We start from the raw sequence: 21000 nt of genomic DNA on the forward strand, positions 1-21000 counted from the left end.
GTGGCCCAGTAGTGCACAACACAATACAATTTAAAAAGCCTACATAAGTTCACAACACAACGAAATAAATCCACAACACAACGAAATCAAGCCACAACACAACGAAAAAGCCACAACATAACGGAATCAAGCCACAACACAATGAAAAATCCACAGAACAACGGAATCAAGCCACAACACAACGAAAAATCCACAACACAACAAAAAAGCCACAACACAACAGAAATGCTCCCGACCACTAGGGGGCTCTCGGAGTGTGGTAAAGTTAGTTTTCCTTGCATTGTTCTATAGATTCGCCAGTCTTACAAATATTTAAACACTACGATCAGTTTTAAGTGTGCAGTTGTATATCGACATGAAATATCAATTCAAAATCACCTACGTGCATTATAGCTGCATATTTATACTCGAGAACGCTCGAGTATAAATATGCTGCCACGGCACAAAGGGAACGTCTGCCAATTTGTATGAATTAAATTTACTTTTTTTCCCCCAAAACAATCAAGCTGTGGAATTTTAACATGTCTGTTTTTAAATGTTAAAAGTAATTTAACTAATATAAATTATACGTTTCAACCACTTGATGGAATTGGCAGACGTTCCCTTAGCACCGTGGTATCAAGTCAAAGCATTCTCGAGCATAAATATGCAGCTATAATGCATGTAGGTGATTTTGAATTAATATTTAATGTCGATAAACAATAGTTAGCCTACATACTGTTAAAACTAATTGTGGTATTGATATCTTTGTAAGATTGCCGATTCTATAGAACAGTGGCAACTTTATTGCTCTCCGAGTGCCCCCGAGTGGTTGGAAGCATTTCCGTTGCGTTGTGGCTTGATTTCGTTGTGTTGTGGCTTGATTTTGTTGTGTTGTGGCTTGTTTCCGTTGTGTTGTGGCTTTTCCGTTGTGTTGTGGCTTGATTTCGTTGTGTTGTGGATTGTTTCCGTTGTGTTGTGGGTTTTTCGTTGTGTTGTTGCTTTTTTGTTGTGTTGTGGCTTGATTCCGTTGTGATGTGGCTTGATTTATTTGTGTTGTGGCTTTTTCTTTGTGTTGTGGCTTGTTTTCGTTGTGTTGTGAACTTATATTTGCTTTTTATATTGCGTTGTGTTGTGCACTACTGGGCCACCATAGTAAAGATCTATTATGTGCAATGGCTTATTCAGGACAGTATTAAATAAAAATGATTACAATATTGTATAGTCTGCAAGGGGTATGAAATGTATGAGCAGAACTGTATCTTAGGATGCTTTTGCAGTGCCAGAGTCTGAGAATCACCAATCACTGTTTACATTGAATTTTAATGTAATTTATGTCATGTATTTTGTTACTCCCCAACCCTGCACAAATCACATAGACTACGTTTATGTTTTTTCCCCCTCTTTTTTGTAATGTTTGATCATATCCAGTGTACAGAAGCTTGAGATGTGCGTTGATGTGTGTTTTAACTGTTTATGGTGGCTTGCTGTTCTGTTTTGCATAATGGAAACACTTTCAAAACGTATTAATAAATAAGGATATCACACATTCTGATATCACACACACTTCATCTTTAATGAACAGAGAAACACTCGTGCTTTATATAGCGCCAAGCTGTGGTGGTTTGTGATAAGTTGTTGAGAGAGTGAGAGTCATCTATACTAATCATTTCATGAAGTTCATATAGAGAATATGCTTGGTAATTTGACTTTTTAATAACATGAAAAACTGTTTTTCCTTTCACTATATTTTCATTTGCAGCATCAATCTAGAAGCTTGTTTCCTCCTAAAGACATTTTGTTCATCCAGGCTATTGTATTTTTTCACACGGACCTGAAAAAAAAAAATCATATTAAGAAACTCATAATGATGTCTAAACCAAATAATGGTTTTGATTGTGGAATTGGCACAATTCTCATTGTGTAAATGTATTCACCTTCTTCATCCTCTACATCCCGTTTCTGCTCTTGCTGGGGACGTTTTGTCCAGGACATTTTGACATCGGTGATCCCTCGTAATGCCAGAGCAGACTGAAGCTAAAAAAAAAAAAAAAAAACATTATCCACATTATTTGTATAATTTAAAAATATATATTTTCAAGTAAAACTGTTCATTGTGCTTTTTAAACATGCTGTATCAGAAAAACTTATTGAATCTTGTTTCTACCACGGAATAAAAAAAACACAAGTGACATTTAGTTAGTTTTTTGGTTACTTAGTTAGTCAGTTGGTTACTTAGTTAGTTAGTTAGTTGGTTACTTAGTTAGTTGGTTACTTACATAAGTAACCAAGTAATACAACATAAAGTATTAATTTTGTGGAAAACAATAGTTATCATAATTAAATCAATAGATAAATACAGTTTGTACAGAATAAAAACATGGTCTATTGACAGTTCCCTTAAAGCATGGTGTGTGTGTGTGTGTGTGTGTGTGTGTGTGTGTGTGTGTGTGTGTGTGTGTTGGGGGGGGGGGGGCATTTTTTTGTGAAATATCAGGACACAAATGTGTATAATGACATGGGTATGACAAGGAGAGGGTGAAATATGAGGACGTTCCCCATGTCTTCACTTTTCAAAAGGTTTATAAATCATAGAATTATTTTTTTTTCACAGAAAGTAAAGTGTACACTTTCCTGTGCTGGGTAGGTTTAGTGGTAGGGATAGCGTGTGTGTGTGTGTGTGTGGCCTGGTAAATCCTACGTTATGGGGACAGAATTACGCTTTTATCCAAATGAGGATCATCACAAGAGGCTAATACAGTAAGAGGGGAAAAAATAGTAGTACATCCTAATATTACTGTAGTGGATTTTGCTGTTTTTGTATTTAAGTTTTTACTTTTAGGTTGTAGCAAGTTGATGAATGGGATAGCAGTGGACATGAGCAGTGAACTACAGTATAGTGTACAGCCTGGCATCTGTTAGTTGTAGTGTTAGGGAATGTGTATTTTTCTTTTCCCGACCTGAGAGAGGAGTTTGTCGTTGTCTGGGTCAGAAGTGGAGACAAATTTCATCCTCACAATGTTTTTTCTCACTGAAAAAAATACAAATCAACATAGTGAAGTGAACACACACAAGTTGTGGAATGAGTTTTACAAGACAAATGAATGAGAGAGTGGACTTTTTTCAGGATGGACATATTTAATTTGGTCCGAGTAAAAGCAAAGCAAGGTCATACTGACTTAAAAATATGAGTTTAAAATCTTTTTTAAATTCTCATAATTATGACACTCATAGAGTGTGTAAGTACTGAACTGAGTAGGGCTGGACGATGTGGCCAAAAAAATAAATCTACTTTTGTTTTGTTTTTCAGAACGATTCACTATTTCAATTTCAAATTTTTTTTTACTAGTTACCTTAAGAAATGTAACTACAATATGATTCTCTTTACTAACCATCTGCTTAAAATGTTTCTATTCCAAGTGCACATATCTAAAGTGATCAACATGGTGTAAATGTAAAACAAATGACTTATTTAATATATATATTTGCTGGAAAATGTACATGAAATATGAATGTAAATATTGTACAAACGTATCTTAAACATATCCTATAATATAATATCAGAAAAATGCTAATCAGTTGAAAACAAGCAGTGTTCCCTTTAGAAAGGAATCTCGCACTGGGTCCTAGAACGCTATGGGGAACAGGACCAGCGGAGTCAGATAGTAGGCCTCACCAGGCCTCTCTGGAGGCAAGTTCCCGAGTTTGGATGCTCTGGCAGCTAGCATGAATTGCTATCAGTTAGTAGGCCTCACCAGTTCCACAGAGTTCCCGAGATTGGGCACTAAACAGCTGGCATGACTCTGACAGCTAGTGGATGCTTGCTATCAGTTGATCTTGCCTTAGCAGGCAGCACCTGAATGTGAGTTCCCTGTAGAAGGGATCCTATTGCATTTAGCCTACAGCTTGGTCTACCTACCAGCTCAGGCTCGGTGCTCCCTTCACCGAGGGTCGCTTGAGAGCACGCAACTGCTTGAGTCTGATCAGACGATCGCAGGCCTCTTGTGAGGCCTCCCAGTTAGATCGGTCCGTAGGCCTGTCCGGCCTCCTTAGAACATAAGTGCTTTGTAGATCCTTGGAAAGAGCAGTTAGACTCCCCTCGCTAGCAAGGGTTGTAAAGCGATACGCTGAGTATTGCTCTCCAGGATACACGTTTCTGAGATCCGGTCTGAGGGGTACTGCCAGTTTCGCAGTCCCTCCGTCTGGATGCCTCACCGAGGCAAGTGTCCAGAGGCTCTGTTTCTGAACAGACAGGTTGTTGGCCAGACTGAAGGGTCCAATATAAGTGACACCAGGTCGGGCCTCTCTGGTGGCATTCGGGTGAATATGTGACCAGTCACGGAAGGTAGGGACACAAGTCGGTTCTGGAGCATTTTGAGTTATTTACAGATTCCCGAAAGTGTAGTCCAAGCTTTCCAGTGATGTGTAACACATGGAAATCTGATAATATTTGGAGAAGTTGTGGCCATTTGAAAGTAGGCACTCAAAAAAGCTTAACAGGGAGGAATTTGCCTCTCTAAAGATTGTTCTCACCTGCTGGGAGTGACAATAGGGCTCATTTACATCTCATTTAGATAAGCCATACCCCCTGTAAAGCTCCCCCTGTAAAGCTGCATGGTTACAATCGGACCGCATACTGTTAATAATAAAGGATAATGTCCATTGTAAATGTCCGTAATTTATCTTTTTTGACTAAAAATGATTTAGAGGCTGAAATATGTGAGTTTTATCTTTTTATAAAAACTTTTTATTTGTTATTTGCTGGTTTTCTACATAAAACTTGGTGAATTGATTTCATTGTGTAGCATTGGGACTTTTTAACAGGATTATGTGATAACCGTCATGATCAACTATGATAAACTAAAATCAACTATAATTATGTGTTTTTATAGTATAATATGCAAAGTACAATTTTCTATAAGAAAAAAAAAATCTCTGATTCTGTTATTTTCTCTGACATTTAAGGGTAACATAGGCCTACAAAGGCTTTTTTAGGTCTAAAACAGTTTGGATAGTTGTTAATACAGCGTTCCCACAGCTTGGTTAACTTCAAATTCAAGAACCTTTCAAGGACTTTACTTTTGGCCATATGACAGAGGTCTGATATTCTATTTGTCATATTTCTGTTTTGCATAAAACTGAAGAATATTCGGTACATCCTATACTGTATTCTAAAATGATCTGATATTAACTTTTGCATGGATTTTATTGAAAAGAGGCTCATGTAACCAGTCTATTTTTGCAATATTTCACGGTGTGTCTGTGAAACGCTGAGGTACCGTAGTGGTTTTGTGCGCGCGTGAACATCATGGTAATGTACAACACAAAGTACCTCACGCGGGAAACACTTAATGTAATGCATAAATGCAAGTAACAAACGTAAATCAAGCATAGTCCACGAAGTGTTGGCGAAATAACACATTATCGGACCGGAGAGAATAATATGGAATTTCATTACGCGTTGCAGTTTCTCCCATTCATAAGTAACCACACCCGACCGTCTTTCTATATAGTATTTTGACTATATATGAGTTGCCAGTTCCTGTGTGCTCAATTGTCTTGAAAAAATATCTGTAAGTTTGGCACATTTGGCTGCGTCATCCTCCAATGCCTTTCTTTTTTTTAACTTGGCTTTTTCAGCTCCCCCTGGCATCTTTTTACTATCCATTTTATTCTTCCGCGATTAGCTTACTCTCCCCACATCATTAAATGACAGTTTTGTTTGTTTTTTTCTCAATGGCAACGACCTGACACGCGACGCACTTGAGTTTAAAGAGAGAGAGAGCGCGCGCGCCCTGACAACAGGAAGCGGCACTTTTTAATGCACGGTCTGATGCGCTGATTTAAATTCAAATCTAGTGTAATGTGCTGTGTTGTTATATCAGTCACACAGTAACTTAACACATATAGACATACAGAGAAAATGAAGAGAAGAGGGAAAGATGATCGTGTTGGTTCTTTACTGCTTCAGACATTGTGTTATCTGGGAGGTTTGCACTTCGTATCAGCTGCTCGCTGCTCGTGTATCAGCCACCAGGGTTGCCAGGTTTTCACAACAAAACCCGCACAATTGCTACTCAAAACTAGCCCAATCGCGTTTCAGGGGGGTTTCTCCGGTAAAAATCGCATTTCAGGGGGTAAAATATGTGTTTTTTTGGCATGGTTGCCTACTAAAATTCACATTCCCGGGGCTAAATATCACATAATTGGGGTCGCTTCAACCCGCGGACATTAAAAACAGCAGACCTGGCAACACTGAGCCATGCTTCCATTAGAGGGCAGGACAAAAACAAAGGAGAAACACGCCTCTGCTGCATGCTAGAATCTCCTAAAAACAAGGCGATTTCAACCTCAAAGTGTATGCTTTTAAATATACCAATACTGCTATCTCAAACATGGAGAGGCTTCTTCATGATCTCAACTAACAGATTCGGCAAAAAAAGCGAAAATCACCAATTTTGAAAAAAAAACCTGCTTCATTCCCATTTTGCTCGAAACTTGTGCTGCCGACTTGTGTCCCTGGTTGCCGTAACGGGTCACATATGTTCCCAGAGTAGTGACTGGCTGGGGCTCCCTCGGGTTCCCTAGCCACATTCCTTTAAATAGACCCCTTCTGTTGAAATGGTTGGATCAAGGCCTTTGAATGGTCTGGGTAGGACTTCATGTAGTGTACGAAGGTTTCCTCTTGAGGCTTATAGCTTGGGCTATGACCATAGGGAATGCTGTCACTGACAGCCCAGTGTGACCTGAGGGGGAGTGGTTCGGGCATTTCATTTGAATTAGCTTGTTCTGACAGTTGTCACTGCCAGTGGGCAGACACTCCCCTCAGCATGGCGGCGTGGGTATATCGTTCCCCAAAGCATTCTAGGACGCAGTGCGAGATCCCTTTCGGAAGGGAACGTTCTCAGGGAACATACGTAACCTGAGTACGTTTCCCACAAATTGATTTATCTGTGATGCGCTTAAAAATATTGCACTGCTAGTATACGCTTTGCATCAGATATCAATGCTGAGACAGTAAAGCTACACAATTAATCTTTAAAAAAGTGTAATCTTAAATCAAACACCCACACAATCTTATTCCTAAATGACAACAATTCGTCTGTCTAAACCCTTTAGCAAAATTCAAATCTGTGTTGGGACTGTTATTTCAACCTCATAGTATTATTATTTCTATGATACAATAAGTTCAAATTATTATAGAAGTACAAGGATAAAAGTTTATAGTTCAAATATAAACACTGACATCTATGGTGGCGATCAAAATAATTATCTCCTTTTGAGAACGGTGTGACAAATAACGACTGTCTAGTTGACTTTGTTTCACCACTAGGTGGCGACAAATGACTGTTAAAAATGTGTTTGTCATTGAATTATTTATTCAAGAGAATGTATCAATGTATATAATGCTTTTGAAATAAAACTCAGAAAGATCAGATTAATTGATTTTGTAAACGTGACTCATCTTGCACATCATGTACAGTCTGTATACGTGTATGATTTAACTTTCCCCCATGTTTTAGTGTAAAAACAGAAAAATTGCAATACTCATAGAATCGCAATTCTTAAAAAATCGGGAGATGGGTGTATCGTCCCAGCCCTACTAAATACCGCAGTCTCTAGCATCAGTTACTCTTGAGATCAGGGGAGTGAGGTTTACACACACAGCTCATGTTAGCTGGTCTCCGTTACACTTATAATGTGTTTCTTTGTTCTTATCACTGATGTTTATTTGTCTTCACTAAGCTTGAGAGTTTGTAAGTTTTAATTTAAGTTAGTTTTTTGTGATATTGAAATTGGTGATGAGATTTATGAAATTCCAATGGTATCAAAAATGATGATATCATAACCTTATTTAAAGCAAAAATAACTATATTGTGATACATCGTTATTGTGAAATAAAATTACTCATATCGTGCTATAAAAAAAAATTAATACCACCCCTAGTACTGAATTACCTGATAAAGACTCATAGACTTCCACCTCAGACAACGTAAGAATCTTATTATTTCCAGGAATAATCACGTTCACATAACGTCCCTCCAATTCAGGACATGAGTAGTTGTAAGAAGCACCTGCTGGAATACTATCAATTACAGCACATCTGGAGAGTCAAAGAGATAAAGGAAAATACAATAATTTTGTATAATTTCAAAACAGGAGGAATTAAATAAAACACCAAAATGCAGAGTGTAGGATCGCTTCTCAGAAAAGACTGAACAAAAATTTGTAAAAACGTCTTGGTTACGCATGTAACCCTCGTTCCCTGAAGGAGGAAACAGAGCCGTCACGCTGGAACATCACAGACGTATTGGGATCACATTTACATTTATTCATTTAGCAGACGCTTTTATCCGAAGCGACTTACAACTGAGGAATACAGGAAGTGATCCGTCACTGAGGCGAATGATCACAGAAAGTGTAGCCCAATCACCTTTGAGTGTAAACAAAATGAGCCAATGCACATTGACGTGTGAGACTTGCATCTCGCGCTCCACCCTGCAGCGCAGGTATAAAACCAGAAACAGATGCAACACACCTTTGTTTTTCGCTGAGGAGCAGAGCCAGTGACTTGTGGCCGCACAGCAGTGGTACAGCAACTGTGGCGACATGTAGTGACATCTCTGTTCCGTTAACAAAGGTTACATACGTAACCGAGATGTTCCTTTAAAGTCGGTCATGTTCAATGTCACGTCGGAACGTCACCGTCATATTGGGATCCCTTGGAAAACACCACTGTTGCTGCCCTCTTTATGCAAAGTAAGGAAGCCACATCCTAAGGTATCATGTGGAGATTACACATATGGACTGTCCCGGGGCCAGTGGTCCGCCAGCCACATAGGCCTATGTTATTTATCTATTACATGTCATGCATGAATCGGTGGGTGGGGCTACAGAATTAGACGTTCTTCCTCTTTGGTTAAGGCTGCGTTTCACTGCTCTCTGACGTCACAGGAAAGCACATTCGCAGATTAATCGTTTGCTGAGCCAGCTGTCAATAAAAGCTTTTCTTTGACTAACAAGGACGTTTTCAGCTCTGAAACTCACAGGATATTCTTATATTAAGATTAACTTTTATATATTAAAAGCTCAAGGGAAAGTTGATTTCTCAATTCCCTTTTAAGGAGAAATGTCTGAAATAATTGCATAATGTTTTAATGTATTATTTGTGTTACTTAATTTTTTTTCTAATTTATGAGCGGTTTAATTCAAAAATTGTAATTTATATTAAAAATAAATAAATAAAATCTAAATCTATAAAATGATCCTATGATGGAACCCCTAAAAGGTTCTATATATAAAGCTCTTGACGGAACCCTTTATGGTTCTATATAGAACCTTTTCTTGTAAGAGAGATGAGTAACTGTAACCTGGGATTGTTGTTGCCGTTGTTATCCAGGGAGTTTCCGATGCGAATCTCTGCTCCGTTGATTCGTTCAGGACAGCAGTCTAGTCTGTTGGTGATGGTCACTTTATTAATGTAGTAATTATCCAGCAGATCCAGCCTCCACCAGGGATTATTCTCCACATTTGTATGGGTAAACATTGAGGATGTGCCTGGGAGGGGTTTTATTCCATCAATGGCACGTCTAGCATGCCAGTAATTAAATATAGATGACTGAACAGCATTTCCTTTTAATGTCACATTATCAAAAAATTGACCTATATAAAACAAAACAAAAAACAAAAGTAATACTTTGATTCATCAAGGAGACATTAAATTGATCAAAAGTGACAGTAAAGACATTTATAATGTTACAAAAGATTATATTTCAAATAAATGCTGTTCTTTTGAACTTTATGTTCATCAACAAATCGTGAAAAAATAAAATGTACATGGTGTCCACAAAAAATTTCATAGTTTTCAACATTGATAATAATCATAAATGTTTCTTGAGCATCAAATTCCTCATATGAGAATGATTTCTGAAGGATCGTGATAAATGCAGCTTTGATCAAAGGAATAAATTACACTTTAAAGGGGCTATATGCGTTTTTCTGAAATTTAAACTCGCGACTGACACCTGTGGCCAAAAAACAGAACTGCTCTTATTTTCTGCTCACTCTCGCAGAGGTGGTGACGTCACATCCGCAGACAGCGCGGGAAAAAAAATGACCCGACAGAAGATAGGAAAAATAGGATACAGGCTTATAGGTGCACCCACTGTGAGCGGACAAGGTGTCAGTATGCTCATCAGGAGATGTTTGAGTCATAAATGGTAAAATAAAAAGGCTATTGTTACGTTTATTTTGGGGGAAAAGTTGCATATAGCCCCTTTAAGAAAAAAGTTTATTTTAAATAATACTTATAATATAATATCACCTTTTTACTGTATTTTTGATCAAATAAATACAGCCTCTGTGTACTAACAATCTTAATTATTCCGGACTTTTGTATTTGGGTCAAGATGAAATGGGGGTTTCAAGCATGCAAAAATTAATGTGTAATACAGCTTTACATTTCGTTTGTTTCCTATACATTAGAATGTGTCCCGTTTAATTGTATATTTTTCTGAGCAAAAAATTATGACTATCATACATTTTTACCATGATTTACAGAAGACACCCACTAAAATGTGACAATATTTATGTATCAGAAAATCTTATTAGGCGTAGTTAAAACAGAGTCTATTAATGTATCATCAAATGATTTCTATTTAAGGATCACAGTGCAGCCACAAATACTAACTCATTGTACTTTTTAAATATGTATACTTTGCCACTATCCTTCAAACCACTAGGTTTTACACATTTGTCAGCAAGAAGTGAATACAAATACAAATTGTATAAAAATATGATACAAATTAGTATGATCACATATTCTTTTATATATTTTGATAATTACAGGTCAGAATAAGTATTTTGTTAAATTTTTACATAAATATATCCATTTCGCTGAATGACCATGGTTTGTTACTCTGAATGACATTTTGCCAAAAAGGGAGATAATATTGCCTTTGTTCCCATAATTGGAATGTTTTTAGATTTAGTCCGCATCATTACATTCATTTTAATAATAGTCCTTGTTATCGATTGGTCGATTCAATCGTCTGTGTCGACGCTGTTAATTAGTCAACGTCAATAATTTTAGTCGACAGGGTAAGTTGGGTACGATATGAAATTGTATTAGTACCGGTACAGCACTCTAATAAGAGCAGTATTTCTTAATGTGCGTCTGTGTGACAGCAGGAGTGAGGGCGTGTGTGAGCTCTGCTTCCACCGTTCACTAAACCAGGGGTTTTCAAACTGGGGTCCGGGGACCCCCAGGGGTCCTCCAGAAGGTTCTAAGGGGTCCCCAGAAAAGTTCAGAGAATAAAAAGACAAAGCAAAAATTGATAAAGTCTACCGAATATTCTAACGGTTTCATTTCTAAATGTTTCTCTCCTTTCTTGCCGTATGCATTCCAGAATTTTATATGTTTGCTTGTTGCTTGTATATGTTTTGCTTTGTGTTTCTCACTATAGTCCCCTTTATCTCGCTCACTTCTCTCTGTTTTTTGTAAATTTATTTTAACGCGGATACCAAAATTGTGACGTCTTGTCTTTGATCCACATTTGACATACTATTACCTGTTTCATAGACTTTCACTTCACACAGTACGAGACTTTTTGAATCTCCAGGAATGACCACGTTCACATATTGTCCTTCCAATCCACCGCACTCGTAAGAGATGTTTTGTCCTGCTCGGATACCAGATTTTTTCGCACATCTAGAGAGAGAATATGAAACATTAATCACTTCACATGAATTAAAACGATATCAAGAGTAGATAGAGCCCCCCCCCCCCCTAAAGTGGACCTATTTAAGAAAAATCTTACTTAGTCAGTGCAAGTAAAAGTTATGAAGTTAGTTTAGTTAAAAAAGATAATTGAACATTTAAACTCACATGTAGTAATTTTTATAGCTTTATTTATTGATTTTAAAGCTTATTTGTATGACCTTTATATAGGCTATTTATATTCATTTTAACTATGTGCCTATTAATGATTGATTAACTAAAATTATACATGTGTAATTGATTAAGGGTATAATAATTACATAAATTATATCTAAGTAATTCAAAATAATAATTATTATAAATAAGCATTGTTAAAATAGCATTGTCATACTTTTGGAGTACCATCAACATTTCGATTGTTACTTTTATATGAGTAAATGGTAATTTTTCTTATAAATTACGTCACATTGGATTGTTTGTGCCGTTGTTGTCCAGGGAGTTTCCGACGCGAATCTCGGCTCCAGCAATCCGGCCAGTGACGACCACTTCTTTAATGCTTTTTGAGTTCATTAGATTCAGCCTCCACCACGGGTTAGTCTCGCTTTCAGTTTGGGTGCAGCAAGAATCACATCCATCAATGGCAGCATTAGGCCCGAAGAAAAGTGTAGATGACTGTTGAGCCCTTCCCCTGATTGCAATATTATCTAGAAAGGGTTAAGAAAATACACAAAAATAAATACAATTATTTTATAATTCACCTGCAGTGGAAATGGGCTGTCTCACTGCGTTATAATATAATCAGAGCACGACTTTCTCAGCAACCTAGACTGAACTGGTTTCATCAGAGAACATGTTGTTTCATTTAAATATTAAAGAAACCATTACCTTGCAAGTTATTTGTCTCGGCATGAATGGCAACAGTGCCTGTTTGCAGAAATAAACAAATAGTTATAAATCTGGAATAATTTCATGGAAAAGCATGAAAAATGTGCCTCGCCTTTTTAACCACTGGCAAAGGCTTAGGAAAGGTCAGGCACTGATGTTGGACGAGAAGGCCTGGCTCTCAGTCTCCGCTCTAATTCATCCCAAAGGTGTTCTATCGGGTTGAGGTCAGGACTCTGTGCAGGCCAGTCAAGTTCCTCCACACCAAATTTGCTCATCCATGTCTTTATGGAGCGACGCTTTGTGCACTGGAGCGCTGTCATGTTGGGACAGGGAGGGGCCGTCCCCAAACTGTTCCCAGAAAATTGGGAGCATGAAATTGTCCAAAATGTCTTGGTGAAGTTTTAAGAGTTCCTTTCACTGGAACTAAGGGGCCAAGCCCAACCCCTGAAAAACAACCCCATAATCCCAATAATCCCCCCCTCCACCAAACTTTACACTTGGCACAATGCAGTCAAAGTCCCGTTCTCCTAGCAACCGCCTCTTCAGGCTCTGACCCCGCTCTGTGATTTTACGTGGCCTACCACTTCGTGGCTGAGTTGCTGTTGTTCCCAATTGCTTCCACTTTGTTATAACACCACTAACAGTTGAGTGTGGAATATTTAGTAGTGAGGAAATTTCCCGAGTGGACTTATTGCACAGGTGGCCACCTATCACGCAACCACGCTTGAGTTCTCTGAGCTCCTGAGGGCGACCCATTCTTTCACAAATGTGTGTAGAAGCGTCTGCATGACTAGTGCTTGGCAATGAAGTGATTGAACACCTGAAATCAATGATTTGGACGGGCGTCCCAGTACTTTGGCAATATAGTGTATTTATTTTTTCAAATTAAACACACTTTTATTTTGGTGGGTAGTGAACACCTTTGAATATTTGATGATCGTTTCTATCATATAAAATGGTGAAATTCAGTGAATCCATCCATGTTTCAGTACGCAGAAATCACACACTCTTAAAAATAAAGGATCTTTTATTGGCATTAATGGTTCCATGAAGAACCTTTAAAGGTGGGGTAAGTGTTATTTCAAAAATGCTTTATAAAAGTGTCTCGGACCGAGTACCAAAACAAACGTGTAGCCAATCAGCAGTAAGGGGCGTGTCTACTAATGATGGGGAGAAGAGCGCTCAGTGCACGTCATTATTCAAAAGACTCGACACAGGACGGATATGAGCCAAGCAACGACAGAAAGAGAGAGATGGCAGATAAAAAAAACACGTGGAAAATGTCTGTGGAACAAAAGAAGGCTTACGAAGCTGAAGGCAAGAAGTATCAGCTTTCCAGCGCAGGAGAAAACTCAAGGAGCGCTAAGGCCTGCAATCGTACGCTGAGGTTGCTTTATTTCTTCTCAATAGGCGAGTAACATTGGTTTTGCTTTGTTTCACAGAACTAATATATGCTGGCTTTTGCTTGAATATGCTCGTGTGTCATGTTCGCTTGTTTTTCCATTTGCGATCGTGTTGTCGTTCACTTCAGCGATGATAAAGACCGATTCACTCCACACTGTATAAGCCTGGAGCGTCTAAACCTCCTCACTGTCTGTTTCAAGCGTCAGCTCCCAAAGTGTGTTCGGAAAGTAAGACAATATACTCCTAATATATGTTTGTTTTCTTTTGGGTCCTCTTTCGTGATCGATATACCCCTCTAATCTGGTCATAATTGTAATATATATTTATTAGTTGGACTGTCCTGCTCATGCTGTCGAGTTGTTCATGAGAACTGTGTTTGTGTTTTTGGGATGTAAGGGATGACTTTATCACTGAACATTCAACCTGGATTACCATAGTAACACACATTGCTTTCACTTACTGATGACATCATACCCTCGGCTGGCTGGCACTTCAGATTCTGCCATAGTCGTTGCCTGGGTTACGTATGTGTGGGGCGGAACTATCAAAATAGGGGCATGTTTGTTTTGGTGATTTGAAATATCAACATCGGTTACCAGAAGGCACTTACCCCCCCTTTAACCCTCTGGAGTCTGAGCTGTTTTGGGGACCTTTAGAAGTTTTGAAATGCTCTGACATTTGTGCTTTTTTTAGTTGCTTATAAACATATTAATGGCAAAAGTGCCATTACACTGTGTTCAGCACAAACTGGGCTGCCATAATATGTGAGCAACGTGTATGTACATGCTTGTTTTTTGGAAAGAATAATGCTTATGCATGGTTTTTGAAAAAACTGAATTAAGACCACAAAACAAAATAGATATTTGTCCACAAGACTTTTGACTAATGGGTGTTGTTGCCTAGAGTTTTTGCTGCAAGCTGATGTGAGAATCATTGAGCCTACTCATTCACATAAAACAATATATTGATTTACAAAGGCTGTATGCGAAGGGGTGTGAATAATCATGAATAATGCTGTGAATCACACCTGGGAGAACAAGAGGATGCACAATAACCTGCATAATGAGCTGCATAATTAATGAGCCTCAGGTATGTGACTGAGAGAGCTAAAAAAACAGGACAAAATAAATATATTTTGTTGTAGTTTATTTAGAACGTAGTCAACAAAGGCACATTACAAAGGCCTATTATATTTTAAATTATCAAACGATTTGACTGCTATTTCTAATGTTTTTGAAAGTATTTAGTATTCAGTAAATACAAATAACTGAATAATTGGTAATGATGAATGTTATTAGTAAAATATTTGGGATTTAAAACAACATAATGAAATGCAATTATGATTTCAAAGAGTATAGGGTGAATTCAGGTTGATTTGGACACGTTATTCCCAGTCATTTCAATGGCAACCATTTTCTGAATCATTTGATTTTGTAAACTATCCGATACACACAATACCCAAATATAATTTTGAGTTTGCGGTTCATTTATGAGACGCGTGCAATGCATGATTTAAGGCTATCTGCTATATTTGGTTCTTATTAAATAAGAGGCAAATATATTAAAAAGATTGATTAAAATTAAGATACAATTTATACAAAACGAAATTCACTTTAAAGAAAGGCTTTCTACAAAACAAAACTTAATGAAGTGGTCAAAATCATTTCTGACAAACTCCATGTCTTCTGATATATTGCAAATCTAATGATGTGTCCTTTATTACTAGTGCTGTACACTTTTCATAAATACACATATATTAAATAAAAAATAACATTAGGCTATAATATTTAAACATCAATATGAAACAAAATACGTTTTAATGGCTAATGAACACAAAACGTTTGACTGGTACTATAGTTATAGCATCTAAGCAGAAATTTGCAAATAAAAGCTTTGTTGATGTGACACTAGGCTATTTAACAATTAGTACTTCATAATCTGACACATGCGAACGACTGACATGTCTCTCTTTTCAACCCGATTACATAAACAGAGAATATTTGACTTATGGTATTTGAATCTCAAAGAATGGGCGCTCCGTGGGCGTGGTCGCATTACCGGCTAATGAAGTGGCTCGCTAACGACTGACATCTCTCTGTTTTTAAACAGATTACTTAAACACATACACTCACCTAAAGGATTATTAGGAACACCATACTAATACTGTGTTTGACCCCCTTTCGCCTTCAGAACTGCCTTAATTCTACGTGGCATTGATTCAACAAGGTGCTGAAAGCATTTTTTAGAAATGTTGGCCCATATTGATAGGATAGCATCTTGCAGTTGATGGAGATTTGTGGGCACGAAGCTCCCGTTCCTCCACATCCCAAAGATGCTCTATTGGGTTGAGATCTGGTGACCGTGGGGGCCATTTTAGTACAGTGAACTCATTGTCATGTTCAAGAAACCAATTTGAAATGATTGGAGCTTTGTGACAAGGTGCATTATCCTGCTGGAAGTAGCCATCAGTGGATGGGTACATGGTGGTCATAAAGGGATGGACATGGTCAGAAACAATGCTCAGGTAGGCCGTGGCATTTAAACAATGCCCAATTGGCACTAAGGGGCCTAAAGTGTGCCAAGAAAAACCCCACACCATTACACCACCACCAGCAGCCTGCACAGTGGTAACAAGGCATGATGGATCCATGTTCTCATTCTGTTTATGCCAAATTCTGACTCTACTATCTGAATGTCTCAACAGAAATCGAGACTCATCAGACCAGGCAACATTTTTCCAGTCTTCAACTGTCCAATTTTGGTGAGCTCGTGCAAATTGTAGCCTCTTTTTCCTATTTTTAGTGGAGATGAGTGGTACCCGGTGGGGTCTTCTGCTGTTGTAGCCCATCCGCCTCAAGGTTGTGTGTGTTGTGGCTTCACAAATGCTTTGCTGCATACCTCGGTTGTAACGAGTGGTTATTTCAGTCAAAGTTGCTCTTCTATCAGCTTGAATCAGTCGGCCCATTCTCCTCTGACCTCTAGCATCAACAAGGCATTTTCGCCCACAGGACTGCCGCATACTGGATGTTTTTCCCTTTTCACACCATTCTTTGTAAACCCTAGAAATGGTTGTGCGTGAAAATCCCAGTAACTGAGCAGATTGTGAAATACTCAGACCGGCCCGTCTGGCACCAACAACCATGCCACGCTCAAAATTGCTTAAATCACCTTTCTTTCCCATTCTGACATTCAGTGTGGAGTTCAGGAGATCGTCTTGACCAGGACCACACCCCTAAATGCATTGAAGCAACTGCCATGTGATTGCTTGATTAGATAATTGCATTAATGAGAAATTGAACAGGTGTTCCTAATAATCCTTTAGGTGAGTGTATATTTGTTTTCAGTTTGATTTACATTATTTAAACCTGACATTTCGACGTTTCTTTAGACATATGTCTCATGTTTGTGTGATAAGTATTCGCTAAGCTAGTGAAGGGTCAAGGGTCAAGCCAAACATCACTTGTCTCTTCATCAGACACATATCCTTCAAGAATGATTTTATGTTCAATATTAAAATAAGAATTAATGATAATCAAGTTATAACCATTTCCTACATTTGATAAATCAGTTCTCTATATTCAAGGAGTGATTTTGGATATTGTAGTGTTTTAGTTGCTCTGTGCTTTTGAATCCAGATTATTTAGGTGCTGCTCTGATGTCTGTGTCAAGACGTGCTGACAGGCAACTGTCCTTGGTGTTGTAATAACACCCCAGGGAGTGAAGAGTGCTCAGCATGTGTTAACTGTATGTCTTACTAAAGTGACCCCTGGAGTCATCTATGTCACAGCTATGGGACTCTTTGGGGACTCAGAGAAATGTACCTCTTTGATATACTTTTCTTTCTTTATAAAATAGAATAAAGTCACTTCTGAACTAAATGTAGTATCAGCATGTTTTGGAGAAGAGCCTTGTTGATAGTTAGTTAAGATGTTCCGACCTTGATGGAAACTGCTATTCTGCGGAGCTTTGTGTGTGCGTCTCATGATTCTGTGCCGATCCAGTATTAGAGATGGTCCTTTCGGTAGACGATTCTAGACTTGGAGGCGTCTTTTCTGTGACCTCCGAGGTCACTGGGGACTAATCTGGGCCTGGGCGACATCAAGTCTACGCATTTTTAGTGATATATGCTCCTATCTGTCTACGTGTGGAAAGTTGCTTACATTGCATGTTGTTAGAACCAATCAGAATCATTCCACATGGCAGTAATGACGTGTCTAGACCTTGAAAACAGTATAACTGTTCAGAAAATTGTTTGTACGTTAGACGGAGGCGGGGAGACTTTTGGAGGGAGTGCGGCCTACGAACTCCTCTTGAGCTGGCTTCTGCTGATGAAACTGCAAACTATTCTTCAGTAAAATTTTCTTTAATTGATCTGATTCCTGACTCCTGGTCTTCATTTTTCACTACTGGTCCTGGGTCCTAAGCTGTTACCCCAACACTAGAGTTCCTTTTCTGAAGAGAATCAGATTAGACATCATTTACAGAGAGGCTGCAGATCGCGCATCATGTTTCTTTTCTTTATTTTGCAAAAAGCAGAACATTTCGTTTTTATTGTGACTGTACACAAATAAAAGTAGAAACTTAACAGATTATAATGATGTATAACACTTGGCTGAATGATAAAAATGATTTGAGTCTCTTTGGCACTGAAAAAAAAGCGAGTTGATTGCCCGGTGCGAGGGCTGACTCGAGGGGGCTAAGATCCATGGAATTTTTCCATTGCCCTAAAGGTTTTTTAGACTTTGAAAATGTTCTTCACGCTAAGAAAATAATGGCTTTTTTAAGAAATGATCACTGAAAATGGTTCTTCTATGACATCACTGCAAAATTATTTAAACAAAGAACTTTTGGAACCTGTTTTTGATTCACATTTTGATTCATTTGCAATGGTCCTGATTATTGTTCTTTTTTACATACATTCTTTACATATCTGGACTCTTTTTATTCAGTGAACAAATGGCAGTAAAGCATCACATACTTGTAAAAAAAAAACTCTTTCTAAACAATTTCTTGACAAATGCACATTTAGTGATTCTGTGTAGTTTGATTTGAATGGCATATTAGTGCTAAAAAACAAATCTATGTTGTTGAGGTTACCAATCCACTCAAAGGAATCATTTGCAAAGGAATCATTTGCTTAAAACCTTATTTCAGAGCTGCCAACTCTCACGCTTTCGCCATCTGACACACGGTTTTGCCTGTTTTCACACGCACTCACGCCACACATCCAATGTCAAAAAATAAAAATTAATAATAATAATAATAATCTGATCTTGGACCGAGACTCGTTCGTTCTTTTCAATCTCCCCGACGGTATGGTGCTGCTGAGCGCCACTGAACCCTATGTGCTGCTGTCCATAGATTTGTATAAGTAGATGCCTCATTAGCGACTGTTTCTATGGGCCGCTATACGTTTTCGAACTGTCAAAGCCATTCGTGAATGCGCTTTGTGAACATTCAAATGTTGCCTGTGCATCTGCAACCATGGTTATACGCATGCATGTATGATTATCTATATCTGCAATAGACTGAAGCAGAGGATTTTTTAGGATTTAGTTTATCATTAATGGTAGATAATTCTGCATATGCTAAAAATTTTTTTTTTTAATCTTAACATTATTTTAACATCGTTAATATTATCATCAGAGAATCATACAGACATATTGCTCAGCTTTTAATGAAAACAGTGAATTCATTATAAACAAGTTAATTGGAAATAAATCATAAACCATAAACCAATAAGCCATCAAAATAAATAAATTATAAAATTAGTAATCAATTAGCTTATGTGTTTAATAAACATCAATATAGACTATTTATTCAAACCAAGTTTTAAGTATGCCTAATCATTATAGGTATTATTTGAAAGCTTAAATTCTCGAAAATCACCCTGTTTTGCAATCGTTTTATAAAAAACATCACATAACTGAATTTAAACAATATTTAAGAACAATGAAAATGTTAAATTAGGAGTCAAAATGATAAATTATTTAAAATATGGTTATATATAATATTCTAGATACATTATTATTCTACAGTATTTGAATGCACATAGCTTATCAATCCAACAGTTCTGTTGAGTTCAGTTCTGCACTGTAAACTGTGTAAAAATAGGGGATTTTCTTTTGCATTCGCCTGAATTCGGCAGCAGACTCCCTGATTGAAAAAGCAAAAATATGTCGGTTTCTCTTCTTTAACTACTCTTAAACTTTGTTTAATTTAAGCACTTTCTAAGACCAATGTTTGTTTTCACATAATTGCCAGTCCTTGAATACTGTGTCTCAAATTCCAGAACCGTGAACCATGTGTTTTTGTGGAGATCCAAACATTATAATTGCTAAACTAGCACAATACATGAAGAACACATTAGCTAATACCATTCTAATCAAAATATCAATCAACCTAATCAACCTTAAACACTGGTCTATTAATAAGTCATCTAGGCACAACCATAGTTTTCTGGTTGAATGTTTAGCTCAAGTCTAGAAGGCTCTGCAATGATGCCGAACATGAGACCACCCCAAAATCCACTAGAATGCAGGAAATCACATCTACTTAATCCAAAATTTCCTGGGGGTGGACCTTCAGCTATGTCTGCTTCACAGAATGTTGTCCATCTCCAGTAGGCTGCCGATATCAACGGCTTTCGGCCTCCCCACAAACCACCAGAATGCAGGGTATACATGGGTACAACATCAAATGAATTCAAATTCTTTGATATCTGAGCCACCAACTTTTGTGGCTGCGTGTGCGGCATAATTTTGATCTCCCCTGACAAAATCTCACTCCAAGGTTTTTTGAAAAGTTGGCAGGTATGTTATTTGTGTTATAAGGAGTTGTCATTGTGATATACATTTCTAATCACACATACAACCAGCATAACCAGTTGCTGGTTTTTTAAATAGTTAGGTGCAAGAGGTTAGTACTCTAGATCAAACGTTTTGGTAGTTTTCCATTTGAGAGAAGACTTATTTTTTTTAATAAGCTATAAATAAATAAATATAAATAAAAAT

The 21000-nt window shown here is 37.7% G+C and overlaps 1 protein-coding gene across 1 annotated transcript in view; it reads right to left on the minus strand.

The window, feature by feature from the left end:
* LOC307118767 (uncharacterized protein) overlaps positions 1-21000 on the minus strand; it is a gene marked incomplete at its 3' end in the record, with an annotated part of 34119 nt that overhangs the window by 12810 nt on the left and 309 nt on the right. The window contains exons 3-9 of the mRNA XM_079804535.1: positions 12584-12622; positions 12165-12402; positions 11550-11689; positions 9351-9642; positions 7938-8083; positions 2940-3010; positions 1917-2016 (exon numbers count right to left, since the gene is read on the minus strand). Coding sequence (XP_079660661.1) covers positions 1917-2016; positions 2940-3010; positions 7938-8083; positions 9351-9642; positions 11550-11689; positions 12165-12402; positions 12584-12622 — 1026 coding nt within the window. The remainder of the gene's footprint in view (positions 1-1916; positions 2017-2939; positions 3011-7937; positions 8084-9350; positions 9643-11549; positions 11690-12164; positions 12403-12583; positions 12623-21000) is intronic.

The sequence above is a fragment of the Gobio gobio genome (genome assembly GCF_949357685.1).
Source record: "Gobio gobio genome assembly, chromosome: 2".
Taxonomy (NCBI): domain Eukaryota; kingdom Metazoa; phylum Chordata; class Actinopteri; order Cypriniformes; family Gobionidae; genus Gobio; species Gobio gobio.